We start from the raw sequence: 19863 nt of genomic DNA on the forward strand, positions 1-19863 counted from the left end.
AATTAATATAAGGTATTACAGCTTTCTGGATCAGAACCAGGATCTCCATTGCATTACCTGGTGTTTGTGTGCCTGAACACTCACTGTGTGGCGACAGCTGCATGCAACTCATGGCTTTTTCTTTCAGGAATTACTAGATCTCCAGTTGTTACTACTGTTCATGTTAAGACCTAAAGAACATTATTTTATGTTCCCTTCAAAGGGAACATGAAGCATACCTTCAAAAACATGTTATAGGTCAGCATGAGGGAGGCAGCTATTTCAGTCTCTCAGTTTCAAGGTTTGCAGACGGAGTGAAATCTGATCCGAGACGGGCAGTGCTTCAGTCAGCCAATCCCTCAATCCTCTGCTGCAGCAGGGCACTCTTTGGGGGTCAAGCAAGGTCATCCAGGATTTCCTTTTGTTAGGTGTTATTGTTGCTGTAAACTGCGGTTTCATTTAAAAACTACAATAATAATCCACAAAGAGTTTAAGAGGAAATTTAAAACATTTTATTATGTCTCTTTATTTCACAGTGAAAAAGAACAGCCATTTTTTATAGGATTTATTTTTGGCAAATGACATCTTAATCCAGAGACATGTACCCTTAGTCGTGTCTACAGTAGCAGAGGAGCCTGGTCCATTCCACAGAGGTCCACCTCTGGATTGTCGAGGATTATGAAGGATATATGTTTATTAAGATGATGCTGACAGAGCAATGAAAAGAAACCTTCAAGAAAGCACTCAAGAGCAGAATTTAGTTTCAATACAAACTGAAAAAAGTATGGAGTAAAAAAGAAACATGCACACGGTGTGAATTAAAATGTTACAATGAGAGTGAAATACGTAAAAATAACAATACTGTCGCCTTGTTGTGTGGTGTTATACAAAGATCTTGAGTACTCTTGTAACATTCTACTACTAAAACACTTGATTTGACACAGCCATGCAGATGCGATATATGCCGTAACAAGAAGGTTGACAGTCAAACCAGACCTGCACTCGGACAGGTCGAGCCTGACGTCACATGCAGGAATCGGAATAATTGTCCTCTGTAATCAGTAAAGTAAAGAAAAAGAAAAAAAAGCAGCCACAGATGGACACGGAGAGTAAAATCACTCAAGGTTACAATGATTCACAAAATACTCAAGCATAACTAAATGTACAGTATTTGCAAGAAAACATTCTGAAAGTGCTTAGACTGTGTGTTTCGTTTTGTTCCTGGTCACACACTCAGTCAATGATCCTTACAAGCTAAAGCGGTCTTGCATTGAAATTCTGCCCACATTCAAGTTACAAACACGAAACAAGTGTGAACATCTATGATTTAAATAGACGATAGATGATGATGCTTTTAATAGACGTTGTCCTTTGTGTGCTATAAACACAAAGGCTCCAATTAACGTAATCAATTATTCATAATGGCTTTTAACATTCAAATGTGTTGGTCCAACATACTGGAGTTAAGGCTGGAGTAAACCAGTCAACATCATTGATATACTGTGTCATAGAATACATGTTTCTAAATGATTGTTCATTAGCTACAATGATCATGCAGTCACATCTACAATAGGCAGTTTTTAACGCCACCATTTTCCCTCTCTCTGTCTCTACACACAGAAACCTGTGATCAGTGGTTCAGGAGGTTTTTTTATGACTACAGTTCACAATTTAAAGTGTTCATCTCTGTAGCCCAAGCCTCTGTGCACTCCTAATAACTTTGCATGGGCCTGATATCCACTTCTCCTCCTCTGTCTCCACTCACTCTACTGTAGGTGCGGGCTTGCTAGACTTTATTTACACCAGGAAGTGGTTGCATCTTTACTCCCTTTTCAACCTGGGATCCTTCACACCTGGCTCCTTGGAGTGAGTTCAGGAGACGCACACCAGCCACTGGCTCCGACTCCTACTGGCTGTCCAGGCCGTTGACAGATTGGGTGTTTGCGGAGCCCTTCCCTCTGAGTCTGGTTGTCGGGCTGTCGTCGTCGTCGTCGTTGTCGTCGTCTTCGTCTTCGTCCAGCGTTGTGTCTTCTGAAACAGTGAGGAATGAGTTCATACAAATATTTTACTGAACCTTAAATTATGAGTAAAACTCCATTTCAAAGACCTTTACAAGATTACAGTTCCTGTAAATATCTATGCTTTAACTTTTAAATCAGCCTCTCTTATGGTTGATGAATTAAATCAAAATCAATGTACCTTTTAACTCTTCTGGCGCATATTCATCATATTCATTGTAATAACAGTCGTCTTCTGAGAGGGTCTGTGAAAAGAGAAGAGGAGACATGTGACACACACACCAGAACCAAACCTGACCCTGTGAAGCTTTCAAAGCAAACTGACTGGTAGCAATGTTTAAAAGGGAAAGGATTTGAAGCTTATATTGACACAGGGCAAGTGATCTTATTGTGTAACCTTTCTTACTTTATTGCTGTGTTCGGGATGTTTCTGGGCATAGCAACCAGGTGACAAATCATAGCACTCATCCAAGAAAAACAATCTACAAAAATGTCAAGAAAGTGCAAATACACTTCTTAACTGTAAAGCAATAGACATACCTTTTCATTTGGACCATAGGTTTCAGCATACCAAACCATTCCGTACAGGCAGAGGAATGTAATGAAGGCCTATAAATAGATAGATGGTTTAATGATTTGTTGAAAATCTTTTATAAATAATTAACAACAGATAAAGCTTTTCAGGTTGAAACGTTTATGATGTAAAACAGAAAGAAATATGTGAATGTGTGTCGACGGCAAGTCACAATATTCAATGTATGACCAGCCAACTACTGACTGAAGAGCATAGTATATTGTTTTGACCCAGAAATGCAACATTACTGAGAACTGATCTTACCAAACACAGCAGCCACAGGACCACGTACAGGACCTGGGTTTTTGAGAACAAGTCCTGTCCAAACTTAATGCATCCCAAGGCCTCCAGAAAGGCTACTGCCCTGTGAATGAGGAGAACAAAAACATTAAAGCCTCTGACCGACCTGCAGTTCACTTTGAATATTACTAAAAAACAAATCAACCAAAAAATAATCAACCTTTGCTAAAACACTTACCCAAACACCCAGCACTGGGTCCCAACTCTCTTGCACTGTGTGTCTGTTAGGTACGCATAATACTGCCTGAAGCAAAGAACAAACACAAAGAAAACATTAGAAAATATTACTTGTAGTTTAACATGACTGCCTTATGTTGGTCAAACTGTCAAAATACGGATCACAATTTAAACATATAACACTATCCCAACAGATCTTTCAATATCAGTTTATATGGATTACTTTCCTACCAATATTTAATTGTTGAGTTGGATTCTTTTTACCTGACTGTTGGCGCTGTGATGATACCAACGAACAGGATCCGACACCAGCTGAGAGGATGGCTTGCAGGAAAGACGAAAATGTGCTTCAGGAAGAATGTGTTCAACTCTGTAAGCTGTGGACAAAGAGAAAAGCAGGTTGAATAAGGATTGTTATATATAATGGCTTCTGTATACAACAAAGAGAAAAGGATGGAATATTTCAGTTTTCAAGCATATTGAGATTGAAATCTAGAGTATAGGAATGTTAGCACTTGTTATACTTAGTCTCATAATAAATAATGTTAATTACAGTATTTAAGAACAAATAAAGTATTCATATTTGATGTATATATTCAAATCTAAAAAGCCAAATGTAATGTCCCTGACAATGTTGTTTGTTGCAATGGTGGGTGGGGGGGGTGGGTCATCTTCAGCATATTTTGCAATGTGACACAATACAAGTTTAGGATTATGGTCATATGACCGACTAAGCCGGTCAAGGAAATCTCACTGTTTGGCTTTAGCTTTATCCTGCTGTACTGTCGTAAATCCATTGTACGTATGAAAACGGCGACATTTCCTACTATGTTGACACAATATGGATGTGATGCCTTTTTAATCTATTGCAACTGCAGGTCAGCATCATTTCTGGTGCGCTTGAATACAGAGCCAACATAATACAACTATGTGATACTTTTAATTTCAAAGCAGAAGTCTGTAAATAAACAATTAGTTCACAGTCAAATGTTTTTAACACTGCTATATTCAAACTTCTAGGGACATCTCCAACAATGGGCTCATTGTTTGTTTTCAAATTATAAAGCTAGAAAATGTAAAAAAGTCATTAGGAGAGGAATTGTTTGTGACTTTATTTCATTATAAACAATCTCAAAGTTTATCGTTTAATCCTACGTGCATTACATGTATTGTACCATTCCTCCTAGTTTCTATGTGCCCTTGCATTTAAGAGTTGCTGTATACTTTTCTGGAAATGCAACATTAGGACAATCGTTGCTTTGTCAGACTATTATTAAATTACCTTGTCTCACGAGCTGTCTATTTTGATCACATAGTTGTCCATTGGCTTTACCATGCGCCAGTTATAGATTTAGGGGCCATACATCTCTCTCTCAGCAGGGGTTTACACAGAACAAGCACAGGTGTGGTAGCAAATAACATCTAATGACAGCTCCGTTCCATAACATGAGCCAATAAGCCGTGCCAGCAGGACTGTGTGTACAGAACCAGAGCCCTTGAACTGGCCTACTTATAAGGAATGCAGCCACTATAATTGTTAGGACTGTAGTTGCGCCTGTGTTTGACAAGTCAAAAGGTGCACTGTGAGTAAGGTCTAATGGCAATGAGACTCAATGTGTGCTTTATAACGAGCAGATGCACTGAAAAAGGTCAACAAGTTCAGCCAGGACACCATCAAACAAGAGCTATCTTACAATGCCAGTCACACTTGAATTAACAAATAGTTAGCAGCTCATTTATGGGGACACTCTGTCCAAGTCCCCCTCATCCCCAATGGAAGCTAATGAGAGGCCTGCTGCAGTGTTATTCACTCATTTGGCCTTGAGCCTGGGTGTAGAAGAGCAGCTAAACTGTCACCGCGCTGAGACGTCCCCCATCTTTTCAACTACCTCTCACAGACTGATAATTACCATTTAAAGCCTCAAGAGAGTTGGGAACTGCCTGAGTGAGGAAGAGGGATGACAATGTTGCTTCATCACCGCACAAAAAGGAGAGACAGCAGCTTTCAATGCCACGGTTGCAATTGGTTAGAAATGTGGCTGCTACACTCGAATCTCTAATAGAAAGCAATGGAGCTTACTCAAGTTCTCCATCCATGGTTTTCTCATTACCACAAATTGCTCCTAACTAATCTAACGTGTCTTTCATCCGTACGGGATTAACTGTCAATGTGTGGACAGCAGGACACTCTTGTGTTATATGGATCCATGTGAAAGTGGTTTTAGATTTCAACAAAAGAGGAGGCAATTAGATAAGCCCACTCTTAGCACACTGAAACACTGAATGATCCTGACTAGTCAGCTCTGAGTCAGCCTGAGATGGCCAGGGAGGATTTCTCGGTGACCCACCTGCCAGATTATCATGAACAGATAGACGCCCATCACCCGCTGCAGGGAGGACTTTGGGTCAAGCCAGCGTACGTAGGTCCAGCTAGCGGGGGTGAACTGTAGAGCAGCGCGTTTGATCTTCCCCGTGGTGGTGTGGATGTCCCTGGATGGGAAGCACAGGAGAAGGATTACAAAGACTTGCAGATAGATTTACAACAAGTATTATGTTAGTACATTAGACAAAGCCGGATGAAAGTAATGCCATCACATTAATCATTCACTAGCACTCTGGCTTGATGAACTTTCAAGATCATGTTTCAAAACAACAATTTATGCATCTTTGGATCTAAAATGCTTAGCTTGATGTGAATCCTTTTCAATAGAATAGCTCCGTGTCTTGCATTCCCTCGAGGAGATTTCAAAGTAGTATTATCGTAGTTTTTCTATTCCTTGTTATTGTGTAATTGAGATGTTTTTTTGTTTCCTTGTTTATGAATTTCTGTTTATTGCTTCAGAGTTTTTAATATCAAATAGATTAAATAAACACAAGTTTGTCTGGTCTTTCATTGGTCTGATAATAAAATGAATCTTACATTTTCATAATATAGCATAAAGCTCTAAGGATATATTTCACCTTCATACATTTTTAAAGCTTTATTTATCAATCAGGGCTGGAATGCTTGCACCAGACTGGACAAATCCATCAGACTAAGAATGAAAACAAAACTGGACACTGTAACTTGTATTGATTTCTAGACTGTATTTTCATACTTGATACTGGCCCAGTGGTAGGTCCTCATCTCCAAAAAGCGACAGACAGTCATGCCGAGCCAGATGCCTCCTCCATTACAGAGCAGAATGTCCAGAATCACTTGGTCCCACCAGCACTCAGCAAAGTTAGGCAGCAGATGCATGAAGAAGAGCTAAAAAGGAGATAATATAGGCTATTAGAGAATACATGATATCTGAAAAAAATACTGATAATGTTTCATCCTGTGAAAATATTGAATGTGTGTTTTACAAAATTATTGAAACGGGCCAAAACCCATGGATTTCCACTAGATAAAACACTTAAAGGGGACCTATCATGCAAAATGCACCTTTGTACGTCTTTTATACATGAATATGTGTCCCCGGTGTGTCAGGGAACTCACCAAGTGTCAGAAAACACAACCCTCTCTCTTTTCCTCCATACCCAAATCTCTAAAAACGGGGCTGCAACGGATCTGATACAGACTGATACAGATTTGAAAATAGTCTGACGTCAGTGAAGAGGAGCTCCGCCTATATGGCCAACTCTCCACCAATCAGGGGAATGAGAGGTTGCCGTGGCATGGTAACAGCATGGTAACATGACGCTGTAACTCGGCCCCCTCCTTTGCAGGGGGGCGTGGTCAGCTGCAGCGAATGCAAAGACAGGGTGGAGAGCAAAATAGAGTGAAATGAGGCATGGCTAAAATGCATGATCTGTTTGGTATTTTGAAAAAGAAAACGTATAAATATACCTTATATAGGTATGGCCCTACAATATATTATTCAAATATAGCATGATAGGTCTCCTTTAAATCACCAGCCTAGTTAGCCTTAAATGTCACTATTCTAAAGATTCAGAGGGAAAAACATGCCACAAGAGAAGGAATGATTGGATACAGGTTGATAGGGGATGTAACATGTGTTATAACCTGATATGATGTGAGCTTACTTACCTCAGTAAGCTCCCAGGTAATACTGATAGTCCAGCAGAGGCCATAGCTTCGAATAAGCAGGGCTTTCATACCCCAGCCCCAGAAATGGCTGAATGCAAAAATGTCAAGATGGCTCAGGATTCTCTCCCAGGTGATGTCGTGACAGTTCACAGCGTAATCCTGCAAAGAGCAGCGCAGCATCATTACAATGATTGATAATCCCCATGTAAGGGAACACAATTGGTGCATGTTAATCAATACAAAATACATTTTCTGTGTAAGCCTTCATTGCTCACCATTATGTCTGCCTCTCTCTTGGCATAACGCAGGTTTGGGTCCAACCAATACATCAGGTCCTTCACCTGCCGCCAGTTTAGGAAGATGACCAAAACCAGGAACAGGAAGTAGAGGACACTCAGACCTTAACAGCACAGAGAAAACACATTAGAAAGGGAAATGTAACCTCCAAAGTGTTTTATTTTTTAGCAATACTTACCAAAAACGATACGCCATATTGCCGGATGTGGTCTGGTGAATGGACCTAAAGTGAGGCACATAAAGATGTCAACGATGTATTCTACAACAAGTGATGGGATAGCCACAGTTGTTTGCTTTTGCTTCCTTTTTTTTGTTTGGACAGTTTTACAATGAGGTTCCTGATCTAACAAAAAGTATGCTATGTAAGCAATCAGTAGCACAGTACAAAAATAATGTTTGTGGAACACATTAAACTAACTGTAATTGGTGACTATGCAAACCTGAGGGACTGTATTGTAGTTATGTATTAACAAAATACATAACTTCAGGTTCCGTGTTTTGCTCACCGTTAGGAAATGCCAAAACACTAATGACAAGGAAGAAGGAGATGACCAGAATCAGCCCCACCCAGAGATTATTGTCCTTATTTTCATCATCTCTGCAGGCAGGGAAAACAGAAATATCATCAGTTATGTTAAACAGCCCATTTTACAAGCAGTATATGTGTTATATTCTCTCCACAGCTGTAAATATGTTTCACACAGCAAACATGGGGGTTTTGCATCAGCTGTAAAAGATGTGTAGAGCAAAATGTAGCTTGTAAAGCAGATAATCACAATAAATGTAACGTTACATCGTCCCTTAGATCGTTACATTGTTGTAGCCAATATCAGCACAGACATGATGTACATCAATAATGCATTATAAGACAAACATCTATTTTTATTGGCTTAAGTTGACGAATAATGACAGCAGAATTAAGGCAGCCATCACTGATATTTATCCCAGTTTCTTCATGTGGGTGTTGATATATTTTTTTTCAGTAAGAAAATCATTTAAAAGAGTAGCTCGCTAGTGTAGCTGGTGCTGCCAGAGCATCACTGTTAGCCGAGCGCTAGCTAACTATGCTAACCCAGCGAGCTAACGCTAGCCGTGGACGACTTACCTTGCGAAGGCGAAATACATCAGACTGAGCACCGTGCATGTCAGCAGCGTTATCGTGTGCGGCCTGTAGAAAAACGCTATGGTGATATCTTCAACCTGCTGCTCGTTTATCATTCGGAAATGCTTCCTGTAATTCACATCATCCTTGCTCAAGGTGTGGGACCCGCTGTACACGGGCGCCATAGCAGGACGCAGGCTGGAGGGCAGCTCCTCATGAGAAAGTGATCCAAAACAAACTACTCACAGGAAACAGGTTGAAATTAATATGTACGGTTACATATCTAAACTAGCAGCTTCTAAAAGTAGACGTGACAGCTGAGCAGAGTGAGCAACAGGGGAAGACAGTTTAAAGAAATTGTTCACTTTTGCTTGTGATTGGTGCTGCATGTTTGTAGGGAGTGTCCCATAGCGGAAGAGTTCACTCCTTCCTCATGTGCTGCTGCTGATGATTGTTTTTAGCGTGACTGACCTCCATGCGACGACTAGCCTGACAAATGACCAGAGGTTTACTTTTTTACGTTTTAAATAATCCCGTTACCATCTGAGACTACTGTGAACTCCTGAATTCATAGCTAAATAAAATACATAAGCCTACAGGTTTGGGAACATCAACATAGTTATAGCAGTAACAACTAATTTAATATAAAATGATTGTGTTGTTGAAAACATCCTGCACTTAAAGTGAATGTGCTTCACTTGATTGTGTGTGTTTGACTCCCCCTCGTGGCGGCTAATGGCTTCACATGTCACTGAAACCAAAAAACATCCTCAGCCCCCAGCAGGGGTCTACATCTCACTCTTTATGTTATTTCTGATGTGTAAAATAATAAGTAGAAATGCTAAGTATTTTACACAAAACAAGTTCAGCCCATCAAGCATAAAGGCCAGTAACTGTAGGCAATAATAGGCAATAAGACACATATAATTATTATAATACATTTGCAAAAAGCAATTTTTTTTTACTAGAGTATCGATAAACCCTACTTAGTTGATAAGGATCCATTCCCTTAAGTTTGTTGCATAATGTTTTGGGTTTTGCATGACAATTACACATTTGTATTTATTATTATTTATTTAGTTTCAAACGTATTTGTACAAGTATAGTTCAGTTTTACATAGTTAGTAACACTTAGCAACAAAAAACAGAACCCAACCCTTCAAATAATCCAACCGAAGGGCTGAGCTTAAATAAATGAAAACAACAGCCAAGAAGTTACAATACAAAATTAAACAGTACAATAATAATAATAATAAAGAATAAACAAATGCCACCATAATAGGCAGTGTATTAGCAGTGCTAACAATGATGATAGTATCACAGCTATTACTTCATTATAGGCAAAAACAAAAAGAGTGTAAGGTAAGGAAACAGTGTGTGTTTTACTAAGCATATACAAATGGTTTATTGTTCCCTTTTTTTATTTATTAATATTAACATTACATATATTATTTTTACATATATTATTTACCATGCAGAAAAGGTGTTGATCTATAGGTTCACACTGTTACAGTATATGCCTTCACTATTTCCCCCATGTTATTATGAATTCTCAAATGAATGGAATATTTCACAGCAAATCAAATGTTCAAACAACAAAACGAATTAAAAAGAAATATCTGAAAAATTCAAAATGTATATTCATTATTTTGGGGTTATTCATGTATGTTTATGATCTTAAAACCAAGACGTTATTTGAGCTGTTATCTGGTTTAAAGTAATGTGTTGTAGGTCGACAAGAAGACAAATAAAGAAAGAACAAAGAAAATAATCAGCTTTATTATCCCCAAAATAATGTTGCAAAAGTGACTTACAAAGAGAACAATAGCAAATAAAGATTACAAAACCAGACGTTTTCAAATATCATATCAACTCGTCGAAACACAACAACTACAACAAATAGAAATCAAAGGAAATATTGAAGTTTAAAACACCACTACTTTTATTAATAAAAAATAACCAGGTGCATGGACACAAACTAAATAAAGGTGATCTATATCAAAGAAGTTGCTCATTCACATGCTATCTGCGGTTTGAGTAATTTCCCATTGTATGACACTGAAGAGGCTTTTAAATATTTGTTGATACTATACGGAATACATAAGTACCATGTTATCAGGCGGTTGGTTGTTGGCTTTTGATGATTTTAATCTCCTTGTTTTAGCAGTATGGTGGGCTGTGGAAAAAGAGAATCACCATTTTTAGTAACATTTCATCTTGTTCATCTGACAGTATGCGGTTTGCAGTGTTTCTAATGAAAATGACATACCAGCGTGTTGAAATGATGTCTGCATACAGCCTGACTCAACCAGTAGATCAAGAAGAGGGATGTTAACATTTCAACGCCCAGCAGAGTCAAAATCAGTCCCTTGATGCCTTGATAGATCTGTATAAAGGAGGTTGATACAGAGGTGGAAGTTAGTACACATCTGCCTTGTATTTCAGAGAGGTTACTTACAAAATATGAATGTTGTTTTCCCTTACATTGTCATGTGTGCCAGACCAAAAACGAAAAGTAATACTGCAGAGAATAACTGCCGCAATAGACCAGAAGAAGCTGACGATGTTCAGGGAGAACGACAGCTTTGTCTGGAAGACAAAAAAAATGCATAATAATGTAGGTGTTACAGAAATAATGAGGAACAAAACATTTAATAAATAAAAAGCCGAATCAGACCAGCTGTACATTTTTTCAAACACATAATTAAAACTTTATTCCATTTTTCATCCACTTCTACAAAGAAAATCCTTTGGAATTCACGTTTTCAAAGGCAATCTGCAGGGCCATATTTCATATTCAAAAGATAAAAATGTGGGTTTGGATTGACAAACCTACATTTAACTGAAATAAATCCTGTTTAACTTGTTTACAAAAATAAAGCAAATAAAGCAAAGTTTGGACAAAAACTCGTCATAAACTTAACATCCTAAAGAAGCATTTCAAATGTATATCTATATATTGCACCCGCTCTATACATGCCTTCATTTTTAGAGGATAATTCAACGATTGGAGTGGATTTTTCACTTAATAATTATTCAAAACTTACCACTTGCATGTTTGGAAAGTGTCCAGCTGCATAGGACAGCATACCACAGAACAAAAACTAAGATGTTGATGAAAAATGCAAATTATTATACACAACATATACTATTGAATAATGTGGAATAGCAACAGATTACAAGAAAAAATAAGAAACGATAAGAACAATTGTTATTTTATATATATATTATTATTTAGGGGGGAAGTTAAAATGTGGTAGAAAGCAAAAGGAAGTACAAGAACATCTGCAGTTATATACTGTCCTCTTTGAACGATTGAGTAGATAGCAAAGGAAACGTTTGTATTTGTATTCTTTAATTCATCTAAAGTTGTAAGGTACATATAGTAGTGAATTGGGAATAATTGTAGTTTTGCAATTGTATTTACCAGAACACTTGGTAGAGTGTAGAGCAGGGTAAAGCTTTCTGGGAAAACCAACCCGAGCGCGAGAATGAACACACCAGCGATGACCTGGGCTGCCTGACAAAAAAACAACACAATACTGCATTACAATCCTGCATGTTTTGTGTTGAGGTTGAAATGTAAATATAAAACTATGAAATATTTTGTGATCAAGACTTCCTGTGTAAAACAATTCAACTTACCCCAAGAGGTTTAGGTTTCCCTTTCACAACAAAGACCTTGAAGTGATCTTTGTACACACAGTGAAACTTCTCCGGCATCAGTTGCCCCTCTCTGGCGTCCCTCAGACTCCCGATGGGAATGGTGATGATCATGGACTCATCGCATTGAAATGTCTTCTTCATTGGCCTGTAGACAAGATCAAAGACATGTCAAAACTGTTTTTGTCACTTTGGTGACTTGCATTAGAGGTTTTCAGTAACTTACCTTTTTCCCCCTCTCTTATCTTGATTCAGACCTGAATTCATTCTCTGCTTTCTCAAATAAGTTTGACAAGGAAATGACCTGCCACGCCAATTGTCTGTGGCTCTCACTCTGTTCTGTTTTTCTCTCTTTCTCACTCACACACGCACATTCTCTCACACACACACACACACACACACACACACACACACACACACCACACCACACACACACACACACACACACACACACACACAACACACACACACACACACACACACCCACACACACACACACACACACACACAACACACACACACACACACACCACACACACACACACACACACACACACACCACACACACACACACACACACACACACACACACACACACACACACACACACACACACACACACACTGTTCACGTGCATGATTTGACAAGCATTTAAAACAGTCAAAGCTGGGTATTTTGACTTATGTATGTTCTTTAATGTATAGAAAAGAGAAATACTCTTCCATTAAATTACAGCTTATGGCGCTGAGGTACTACAGGGCAGACAAATATGAAATTGGAGAGACCTGTCTCTTTCAGAGCGAGGAAGTCAAGGCGTGAGGTGACCTCATCTTTCAAAGTATTTGCAGGGATGTGAAAATCAAGCTTAAACAGAGAGGCACATACAGAGAGCGTCACATAGCTACTTCTAAAGCCACACTTGGTAAGATCTTCATTTTTATTCTTTTTAAAGGCTTTTCTATAGATCGAATGTTTTTGTGAAATTTAAACTGTTAACATTAAAAATCTGCTATTATTCTGCAAGTATTTGAGTATAGGATTTTTGGGAGCTGCAAAAGCCCTGCAATAGATACTACCTTATATAGTTATAATATAAATAATACCTTTTTAATATTATTGTTGTAATTTACTCCTTTAATTGTTTGGCTGTTGAGTTCCATGACTTATTTAAAGCTGTTATGTGTGGCGATGATTCATTTGAATATATTTGAGTGAAATATATCCAGAATATTATGACATCTAAACTCAATTTAATAAAGAAAGATATTACAATTTGAACGATCACGTAATACAACAACAACACTGCAAAATCAGTCTCTAAGATGATTTCAGTCATCACCTCAGTGTCAGCAACCGTTATGAATCTCACATTTTTACAATGTATCACATGACCCTATGGCTGGCCTTACAATGTAAAGTTGTTACTATTCTTTTGTTCTCGTTGTGTCCTTTTTACAGACTCTATTGTCGGTCGCATAAAGGAGGCTGTATTCACAGAACATATGAATGAACACATAATGATTTTGGATGAATTATATTACACAAGAAACCTTCCTCCCTCCAGGTCAGATAGCACCATGGCCTGTGCCGATGTGGACATGGACGTCGATGAGAATGAATGGACCCCAGGCAGACCCTCGAGAGAGCCGCAGATGGTGCGAAAGTACCAAGCTTTAGAGCTCCTACCGGACGACAAAGGGCCGCTGCATGACCTGCTGCAGAAAAAACCTGGCGTGTTGGGGGTAAGACTGAACAAATAAAATATACAATGCCAATACAAATCCTTTGAGAATGCCATACTCTTTAACTGTTTTTGACATTGTGTCAGAGAGGTGTTTACTAAACGTCTTGTGGCATTTGGTGTTGTATACTTTGCTTTACTAACCCTTATTATTGTAGGAATTTGATGGTATTGTATCCATTGACCCCCTTTTTATTTTAACTGTATGTCTAAGACCGAAGACCTTAAACAGTATCACGTGTTTGTTTGAATGGCGCTGACAGCATGTTGCAAATGATTGGATTAAAGTTAAACACTTAAAAAACTGCATGTAAGCGTACATTTTGCTGGCATTATTTTTGCAACCGTTATTTTTGTAACCTTGTATTAGAACCTGTATGCCTGCAAAAAGTGACTCATGGGCAATTTACGGAAGGTAAAAAAAAAAAGGTAGATCTTTTGAAAAATGTTCTTGTGCTCCTTTGCACATTACCGTCTCTCGTAGGCAGACATGTGGGGCTAAATGTTTTGCTCCAGGAAACTACAAACTCTGCAATTGTTGGACACTACAGGTGACAGTCTACATAACAGTGCAACATATAACACTACAATGGCTTTCTTAAAGAGTGTCTTCACTTAGAAAGATATGAAACATGACTTGCGTCAACATGGTTTTGAGGTCTATTCAGTAAACATTGAAGTGTGTGGGAAAATGTTCTGTACAATCGTAGAAAAAAAGAAGATCGTGTATTTCACACACTTCTACTTTGTATTAATCATTTACATGCGAAGTCCAAGCATTAGTGATCACAATCTTTTTCTCAGTTGACCCCGTGGCTGTGTTTTCATGTTGTAAAAATGTATCAACGTTTATAAAAACAGTTCATGAAAGACATCACAAACAGATAACAGTTTCAGTTAAAGAGGATGTCCAAAATACTTTGCACCCATTGTGCAGTTTTGGCCAGCAGCAACAGGAAATGCTGGGTGGAGGGTTTTGTGGTCTTCTACATCTTGAGTGTTAAAGCTCACATTATTCTACCTTTATAGTACTGTGAATATGTGTCCAATAGTTTTAACGGGCGCTGCAAATAAGATTGTTTATATATATTATGATGATTTAGGTGAAAATATATCTTTTGGGAACCATTTTCTGATTACTTTCTGTGTTAACCTTTAAACATTTACACGCATTGTCATGAATACATGATATGAACTGTTAATCTGTTTCTCTGTCAGTCTCTGCAGATGGTGAGCGGTCTGCTGAGTGTTGGAGTTGGAATTGTTTTTGCAGTAACCCAAGAGATGCAGGGGTCTCTGATCAATCTGTTCAGGCTTTCCCACCTGACTGGAGCCCTTGTAAGTATCTTGTTCTAACTTGACAAATGATACACATCCTGCAGCAAGAAGTACATCAGATAAAACTGTACGGTCTTGTTGAATTACTTACAAATGTGCCTTCTTCTCCTTCAGTTCATCATTGCTGGAGTTGTCTCCAACATGATTTTCAAATATCCAGAATTGCTACCTGTGAGTACAACTCAGTACAAGCTAAATATGCAACATTTAAAGCTAAGCAGTTACAGTCAAATAACGTATGTCTTCTGGTCCAGGTGTCCCTCATGGTTAACTCGGGCTGTATTATTGTAGGCGTGGTTTCAGCTGGTCTGATAAGTGTGGACCTGGCTCTCTGGAGAATAGAACAGGATATGCATTTGAGGGTAAGACCATGTAAAGAATATAACTAAATGAAACATTGATATTTCCATTTATTCGCCGATATAACACTTTATTATCTTGATGTTTCTAGATGGAGGTGCTGGAACTTTGTGTGTTGGCACTCGAGGTTTTACTCTCTACAATCCTTTGCATCTGGTTCTCTAAAGAGAAACGGGCCAAATCAACATCAAGCTGAAGAAGAAGACATTTGAGAACTTACATCATTCAAATCAACTATTTGGATAGGACAAGAAGGTTGTATATTAGTGCTGAATAAAATGTAGGCCACTGTATTAGCAGAGTTTTTTTGTTTTGTTTTGTACATACTGTGTGGCTTTCTGTTCTGTTGCCTGTATTGAAGCAAGGGGCTGTGGTCTGCTTCTGATGTCTCACTTACACGAGGACACAAGAATTGTGGTAAATGAATGTCATCTACTCATGTGAAGAAAAAAACCCTCCTCATCCTCCTGCGTCTCTGTGTGTAACGGTAGCATTGGTCTATCTGCAAGGGTCTGTGTGTGTGGTTTGACGCTTGTGCTTTATTATCAGTGGAAATATCTGCAAGGTGGTTTCTTTCAGTGCGCTCACACTTCCAGCTGCTTTCACAGAATCTATAGGATATGTGAGTAGGAAATATGCAATAACGTGTCAGACTTAACTGGGGTAAAGACAGAAACACAACATTATGTTTTTGAACATTTTAATCACCTGTACAAACTTTTCATAACACAGGACTGGCAACAAAATAAAAGAAACATGACAGTTAAACAGATCGATCTGCCTGCTATTTTTTTTGTAAAACACATAAAAAAACTCATCTACAATATAAACATTGATTCTTAACTAGTCTTTTTAAAACAAATGTACAGACCACAGAAGTACCATCATGGTATTGTATACTATGTGTCAAAATATCCAATATACAGAGAATTGCAATGAAATGTCATAAAATAGTTGAGCTTCATCCATTAAAGGCGTAGTGCTTTGAAGCTGGACTCCTGTCGTCTCCATCTCTTTGTCCTGATAAACCGCTGAGACGTCAGTAGTATTCAGTCTGAAGACTTCACAGCTACAGAGAAAAGGAAAACACAAGAAAACAGATTTAGAAAAACATTTAGTCTACACATTATGCACTCTGAACGATTTTACTTGACAACATGCACGATTAAGAACACATTATAATATTCATTTAAGGTTTTTCCTACTTATTTAAACAGTTTGAGTCCATAACATGGATATGACTTTAAACTGAAATGTTTATGAATAGATTACCGTGCTATTTACAATTTAAATGACGTTGACAAATGACCACACCACTGTTTGGAGCAGAAGCATATCTAAATGCATTACAAAAAAAAATCTAAACCTTTTGCAAAACACATTTGATTTGACTTGATACAACATTCCAAAAAATAACAATAACAATATTTAAATTAGTTTATTCCTGTTTATTTAAAATGTTTAATTCAACAACATTGATATGACTTTAAGCTGAGGTTTTTATGACCTGAGGAAATGACACTGACTAATTACTTTGACCAGTGAATGGAGCACAATGTTTATTAAAAAAGTAACATGTAAAATATGCAGCAGGGATTTTTTTAGTTGAAGCATATCTTAATGCATTAAAAATAAAATAAATAAATGCTTTAACCTTTCCAAAACATGAAAAGAAGCAAACACGGCTGTTTTTTAACGTCAACATTGTTAAGAGTCACATACGTACGTCTGTATTTAGGTCTACTTTTGGATCCTACATGTTAAGTTGATCATACATTTAAAGCAATATATAAATATGGGCTATAATAAAATAATACATTTAGATTTTGAGGGTCTTATTGACATTTAAATCCTACAACAAAAGGCAACAATATTTTACATGTATTTATTCCACATGAATTCTCTTAAAGTAATTACAGATAATGCTGTTCAGGCATTTCCTACAAACTCCAGGTCGTTAATTGTAATGCTGATATTTTCATTGTAATATTTGATGTATTAATTATTTTACTGTATAGTTTCTGTTTTTGAATTAAATACAATAAAAACTAATAACATTAGAAACAAATTATAATAACAAATTATGCAGATCAAAAACAAAAAAAGCATGAATCCAAAGCCCCAAAACAAAAAGGTAACAGAGCATGCGTGTGTTCAAACAAACATAAAACTCTCAACACAAATGTCCCCATCATGTCAAACGGATGCAGAAGGAAAAGAGAGGATGAGAAAGAGGCAGGAGTTTCCAAAACAAACCACCCATCGGGGAGATCCCTCTGACCCTCAGGACACACTGCCATGCAGCACAACCCAGGCAGCAGAAGCATGTTTTCACACAGATTAGTAGCGGGCGGGTTCCTCACAGTTGTTAATGAGGCTGTGAGGGAACACAGATGTCTGCACTGGTGACACCGGTTACTTACTGAGCTAACCCCCTCAGCTCTGAGTCAGACCACAGTGGAGAGGCCTACTGCTATATGAGAGGTTGTGCTCTGGTAAAAACAGAACAGCAAAAAGGTGGTGAGTGAAACTAACGCTTCAAATATTCCACTACCAGTTAAGTTCTTGAGTCTAAAATCTAAACCAAAATATACCCATTAATTTAAATGTCTCCAACATCGGTTACAATATGCCAGTCAGTCTCGTCTTGCGTAGTTTGTTCAATTTTAAGATAAATAGCTGTTTATGCAAAGACAGTATATCAGAATAAAAGGTCCACATTCAGATTAATGTGTGAATGAAGGAGAATAATAATAACCAGACTTTTGTATCTGCAAAATGTACACATTTATGTTCAGAGTTACATATTTGATTACAGGTCTGGTTTAAAGCTTACACAGAAAGTGGGAGAAATGAATGATAAACCTCTTTGTATGAACAGATAGCAGTGCAGGCTCAACGTCATCAAAGATTTTTTTATTTGACCATCATAGCAAAATAAGGGTTATAAACAGAGTTTAAAATACTGGCTTATGGCTTCTTTAGGCGAATAATCAACATGATGCTAATGTTTCTAATCATCATTTATTCTTTCGAAGTTATAAAGTGCAGCATTTGACTCAAATGCTTTTTCCCTGAACCAGTGAACGTACATTTTGTGCGGACCTTTCCATAATAAGAGATGAAGGTTCAACTTGAAAAGAATAAAAAAATCAATAAGTACAAATATAGTAGGCTATGGCTTACATTTAAAGAGTTTAAGGTACAATCAAGAAGATTAGATCTCTTTTAAAACAACTGAACAATTTAAGTTCTCCTACTGTCCCTGAACCGACTTACGTTTTTCACACGCTGAATTGAATAGTAGAAAAATACAAACAGATGTTGTGGGGTGAAGTGTTCATATATCTATATAAAAAGGTAGGCTTAATCTTAAAATACATCACTTAAGATTGAGACACCAAATATAAATGGGTGTCACCGCAGCTACGCTTGATCTAATTCTGTACTTTACAAAATGCACTCGCAGGAAAGAACCTGATAGATGATGATGATGATGATGATGATGATGATGATGATGATGATGATGATATTCAAACACTCACTGCTGTGATGAACTTGGTGCCCTGGGGTTGGAGGTCATCCTCTTTCTGGAATATGGAAGGAGAGGCGATGGAGGAGGGAGGGCTGGAGGAGCACAGGAAAGGGGGAGTCTCGTTGTTGTTGTTGAAGGAGTCCATGCTGAGGCTGGGGTGCTCGGGGATGGTGAGGGTGCTCAGACCGGTCACACTGTCACTGGAGGGACACTGGGACGATGTCTCTGAGCTCTCAGTGACTGCACACAACACACGGAGAAAATACATGAATACTGCAGTAGTGGATAAAGCAACACAAACTCCCTTTCATTTCTTACTGAGGTGAGAGTTTAAAGAAGGTCAGTGAGTTGGCTTTTATATACGATACGATAATACTTTAATGGTCAGATCAAGTCTGAAATGTGGCTTGCATCACAGCAGCTCCATGTGTAACATCGACATAGACAAATATCAAGACACAATACATGAAAAACAAACAACAAACATTTAACATAACAGCACAATCACTGAGGAAACATGTTCAATCCCTTTAGTGTGCATTTGATCTGGGATTCAGCTCTGTATTTACTGTGAGGATCGACTGATGCACAAAGGAGTGCTTCAGTCTGACTTTATAGAATCGCGGGACCCTGTATCTCCGAATGCTCTTGAAGCTCTTATGTGCAGCATTCGAATTGTTTAGACTTTGGCAACTCCTAGTGGTAGCAGCAAAGAAGACACCGACAGGCAGTAATCCCCTGTACAC

The 19863-nt window shown here is 38.0% G+C and overlaps 4 protein-coding genes across 11 annotated transcripts in view; 1 reads left to right on the forward strand and 3 right to left on the reverse strand.

Annotated features, from left to right (window-relative positions):
* Positions 1-468: 468 nt before the first annotated feature.
* ptdss1a (phosphatidylserine synthase 1a) lies at positions 469-8869 on the reverse strand. 2 transcript variants are annotated; one of them, XM_034228319.1, is made up of 13 exons: positions 8484-8869; positions 7885-7976; positions 7557-7601; positions 7357-7481; positions 7082-7240; positions 6147-6298; positions 5397-5538; positions 3313-3425; positions 3050-3115; positions 2836-2935; positions 2538-2606; positions 2179-2242; positions 469-2007 (listed from the first exon to the last, which is right to left on the reverse strand). In XM_034228319.1, the coding sequence occupies exons 1-13, from the start codon at positions 8663-8665 to the stop codon at positions 1886-1888; spliced, it is 1431 nt and encodes a 476-aa protein (XP_034084210.1). In that variant the 5' UTR covers positions 8666-8869; the 3' UTR covers positions 469-1885. The 2 variants fall into 2 exon arrangements, with proteins under 2 accessions (XP_034084210.1, XP_034084209.1); XM_034228318.1 differs by having other exon boundaries at positions 469-2010; positions 8484-8867.
* A 1374-nt stretch (positions 8870-10243) lies between these two features.
* On the reverse strand, positions 10244-12476 carry LOC117554071. The gene is made up of 7 exons (XM_034228303.1): positions 12370-12476; positions 12126-12291; positions 11908-12000; positions 11528-11584; positions 10965-11069; positions 10750-10866; positions 10244-10656 (listed from the first exon to the last, which is right to left on the reverse strand). Exons 1-7 carry the CDS (start codon positions 12408-12410, stop codon positions 10627-10629), a joined length of 609 nt encoding a protein of 202 aa, XP_034084194.1. The 5' UTR covers positions 12411-12476; the 3' UTR covers positions 10244-10626.
* A 383-nt stretch (positions 12477-12859) lies between these two features.
* si:ch211-269k10.4 lies at positions 12860-16355 on the forward strand. Of its 2 annotated transcripts, none has more exons than XR_004570207.1 (6): positions 12860-13065; positions 13708-13885; positions 15103-15222; positions 15337-15393; positions 15514-15584; positions 15674-16355. XR_004570207.1 is itself a non-coding variant. In XM_034228171.1 (6 exons), exons 2-6 carry the CDS (start codon positions 13721-13723, stop codon positions 15776-15778), a joined length of 555 nt encoding a protein of 184 aa, XP_034084062.1. In that variant the 5' UTR covers positions 12863-13065; positions 13708-13720; the 3' UTR covers positions 15779-16355. The 2 variants fall into 2 exon arrangements, 1 of the variants encoding a protein (XP_034084062.1); XM_034228171.1 differs by having other exon boundaries at positions 12863-13065; positions 15477-15584.
* The window catches only part of zgc:158766 (uncharacterized protein LOC100009641 homolog), a 41582-nt gene continuing 37987 nt past the window's right edge, over positions 16269-19863 (reverse strand). For 5 of the 6 annotated variants that reach the window (XM_034228169.1, XM_034228166.1, XM_034228167.1 and 2 more), the window contains exons 22-24: positions 19128-19357; positions 18006-18074; positions 16269-16651 (exon numbers count right to left, since the gene is read on the reverse strand). In XM_034228169.1, the coding sequence (XP_034084060.1) occupies positions 18030-18074; positions 19128-19357 (275 nt within the window). In that variant the 3' untranslated portion in view covers positions 16269-16651; positions 18006-18029. The remainder of the gene's footprint in view (positions 16652-18005; positions 18075-19127; positions 19358-19863) is intronic. The other variant, XM_034228165.1, reaches the window with a different exon arrangement.

This window comes from Gymnodraco acuticeps, unplaced genomic scaffold (genome assembly GCF_902827175.1).
Source record: "Gymnodraco acuticeps unplaced genomic scaffold, fGymAcu1.1, whole genome shotgun sequence".
In the NCBI taxonomy this organism is placed as follows: Eukaryota; Metazoa; Chordata; class Actinopteri; order Perciformes; family Bathydraconidae; genus Gymnodraco; species Gymnodraco acuticeps.

Bases quoted from the DNA above. Each gene is read 5' to 3' on its own strand.
- ptdss1a (XM_034228318.1), bottom strand. From the start codon at position 8,665: ATGGCGCCCGTGTACAGCGGGTCCCACACCTTGAGCAAGGATGATGTG. The intron at 3,426-5,396 runs GTGGGTCACCGA...CTTTGTCCACAG, and splicing joins TGTTCATGATAATCTGGCAG to CTTACAGAGTTGAACACATT. The intron at 3,116-3,312 runs GTAAAAAGAATC...TCTTTGCTTCAG, and splicing joins ATCACAGCGCCAACAGTCAG to GCAGTATTATGCGTACCTAA.
- LOC117554071 (XM_034228303.1), bottom strand. From the start codon at position 12,410: ATGAATTCAGGTCTGAATCAAGATAAGAGAGGGGGAAAAAG. The intron at 12,292-12,369 runs GTAAGTTACTGA...TCTTGTCTACAG, and splicing joins GATAAGAGAGGGGGAAAAAG to GCCAATGAAGAAGACATTTC. The intron at 10,657-10,749 runs GTATGTCATTTT...CTTTTTCCACAG, and splicing joins GACATCATTTCAACACGCTG to CCCACCATACTGCTAAAACA.
- si:ch211-269k10.4 (XM_034228171.1), top strand. From the start codon at position 13,721: ATGGCCTGTGCCGATGTGGACATGGACGTCGATGAGAATGAATGGACC. The intron at 15,223-15,336 runs GTAAGTATCTTG...CTTCTCCTTCAG, and splicing joins CCCACCTGACTGGAGCCCTT to TTCATCATTGCTGGAGTTGT. The intron at 15,394-15,476 runs GTGAGTACAACT...CTTCTGGTCCAG, and splicing joins AATATCCAGAATTGCTACCT to GTGTCCCTCATGGTTAACTC.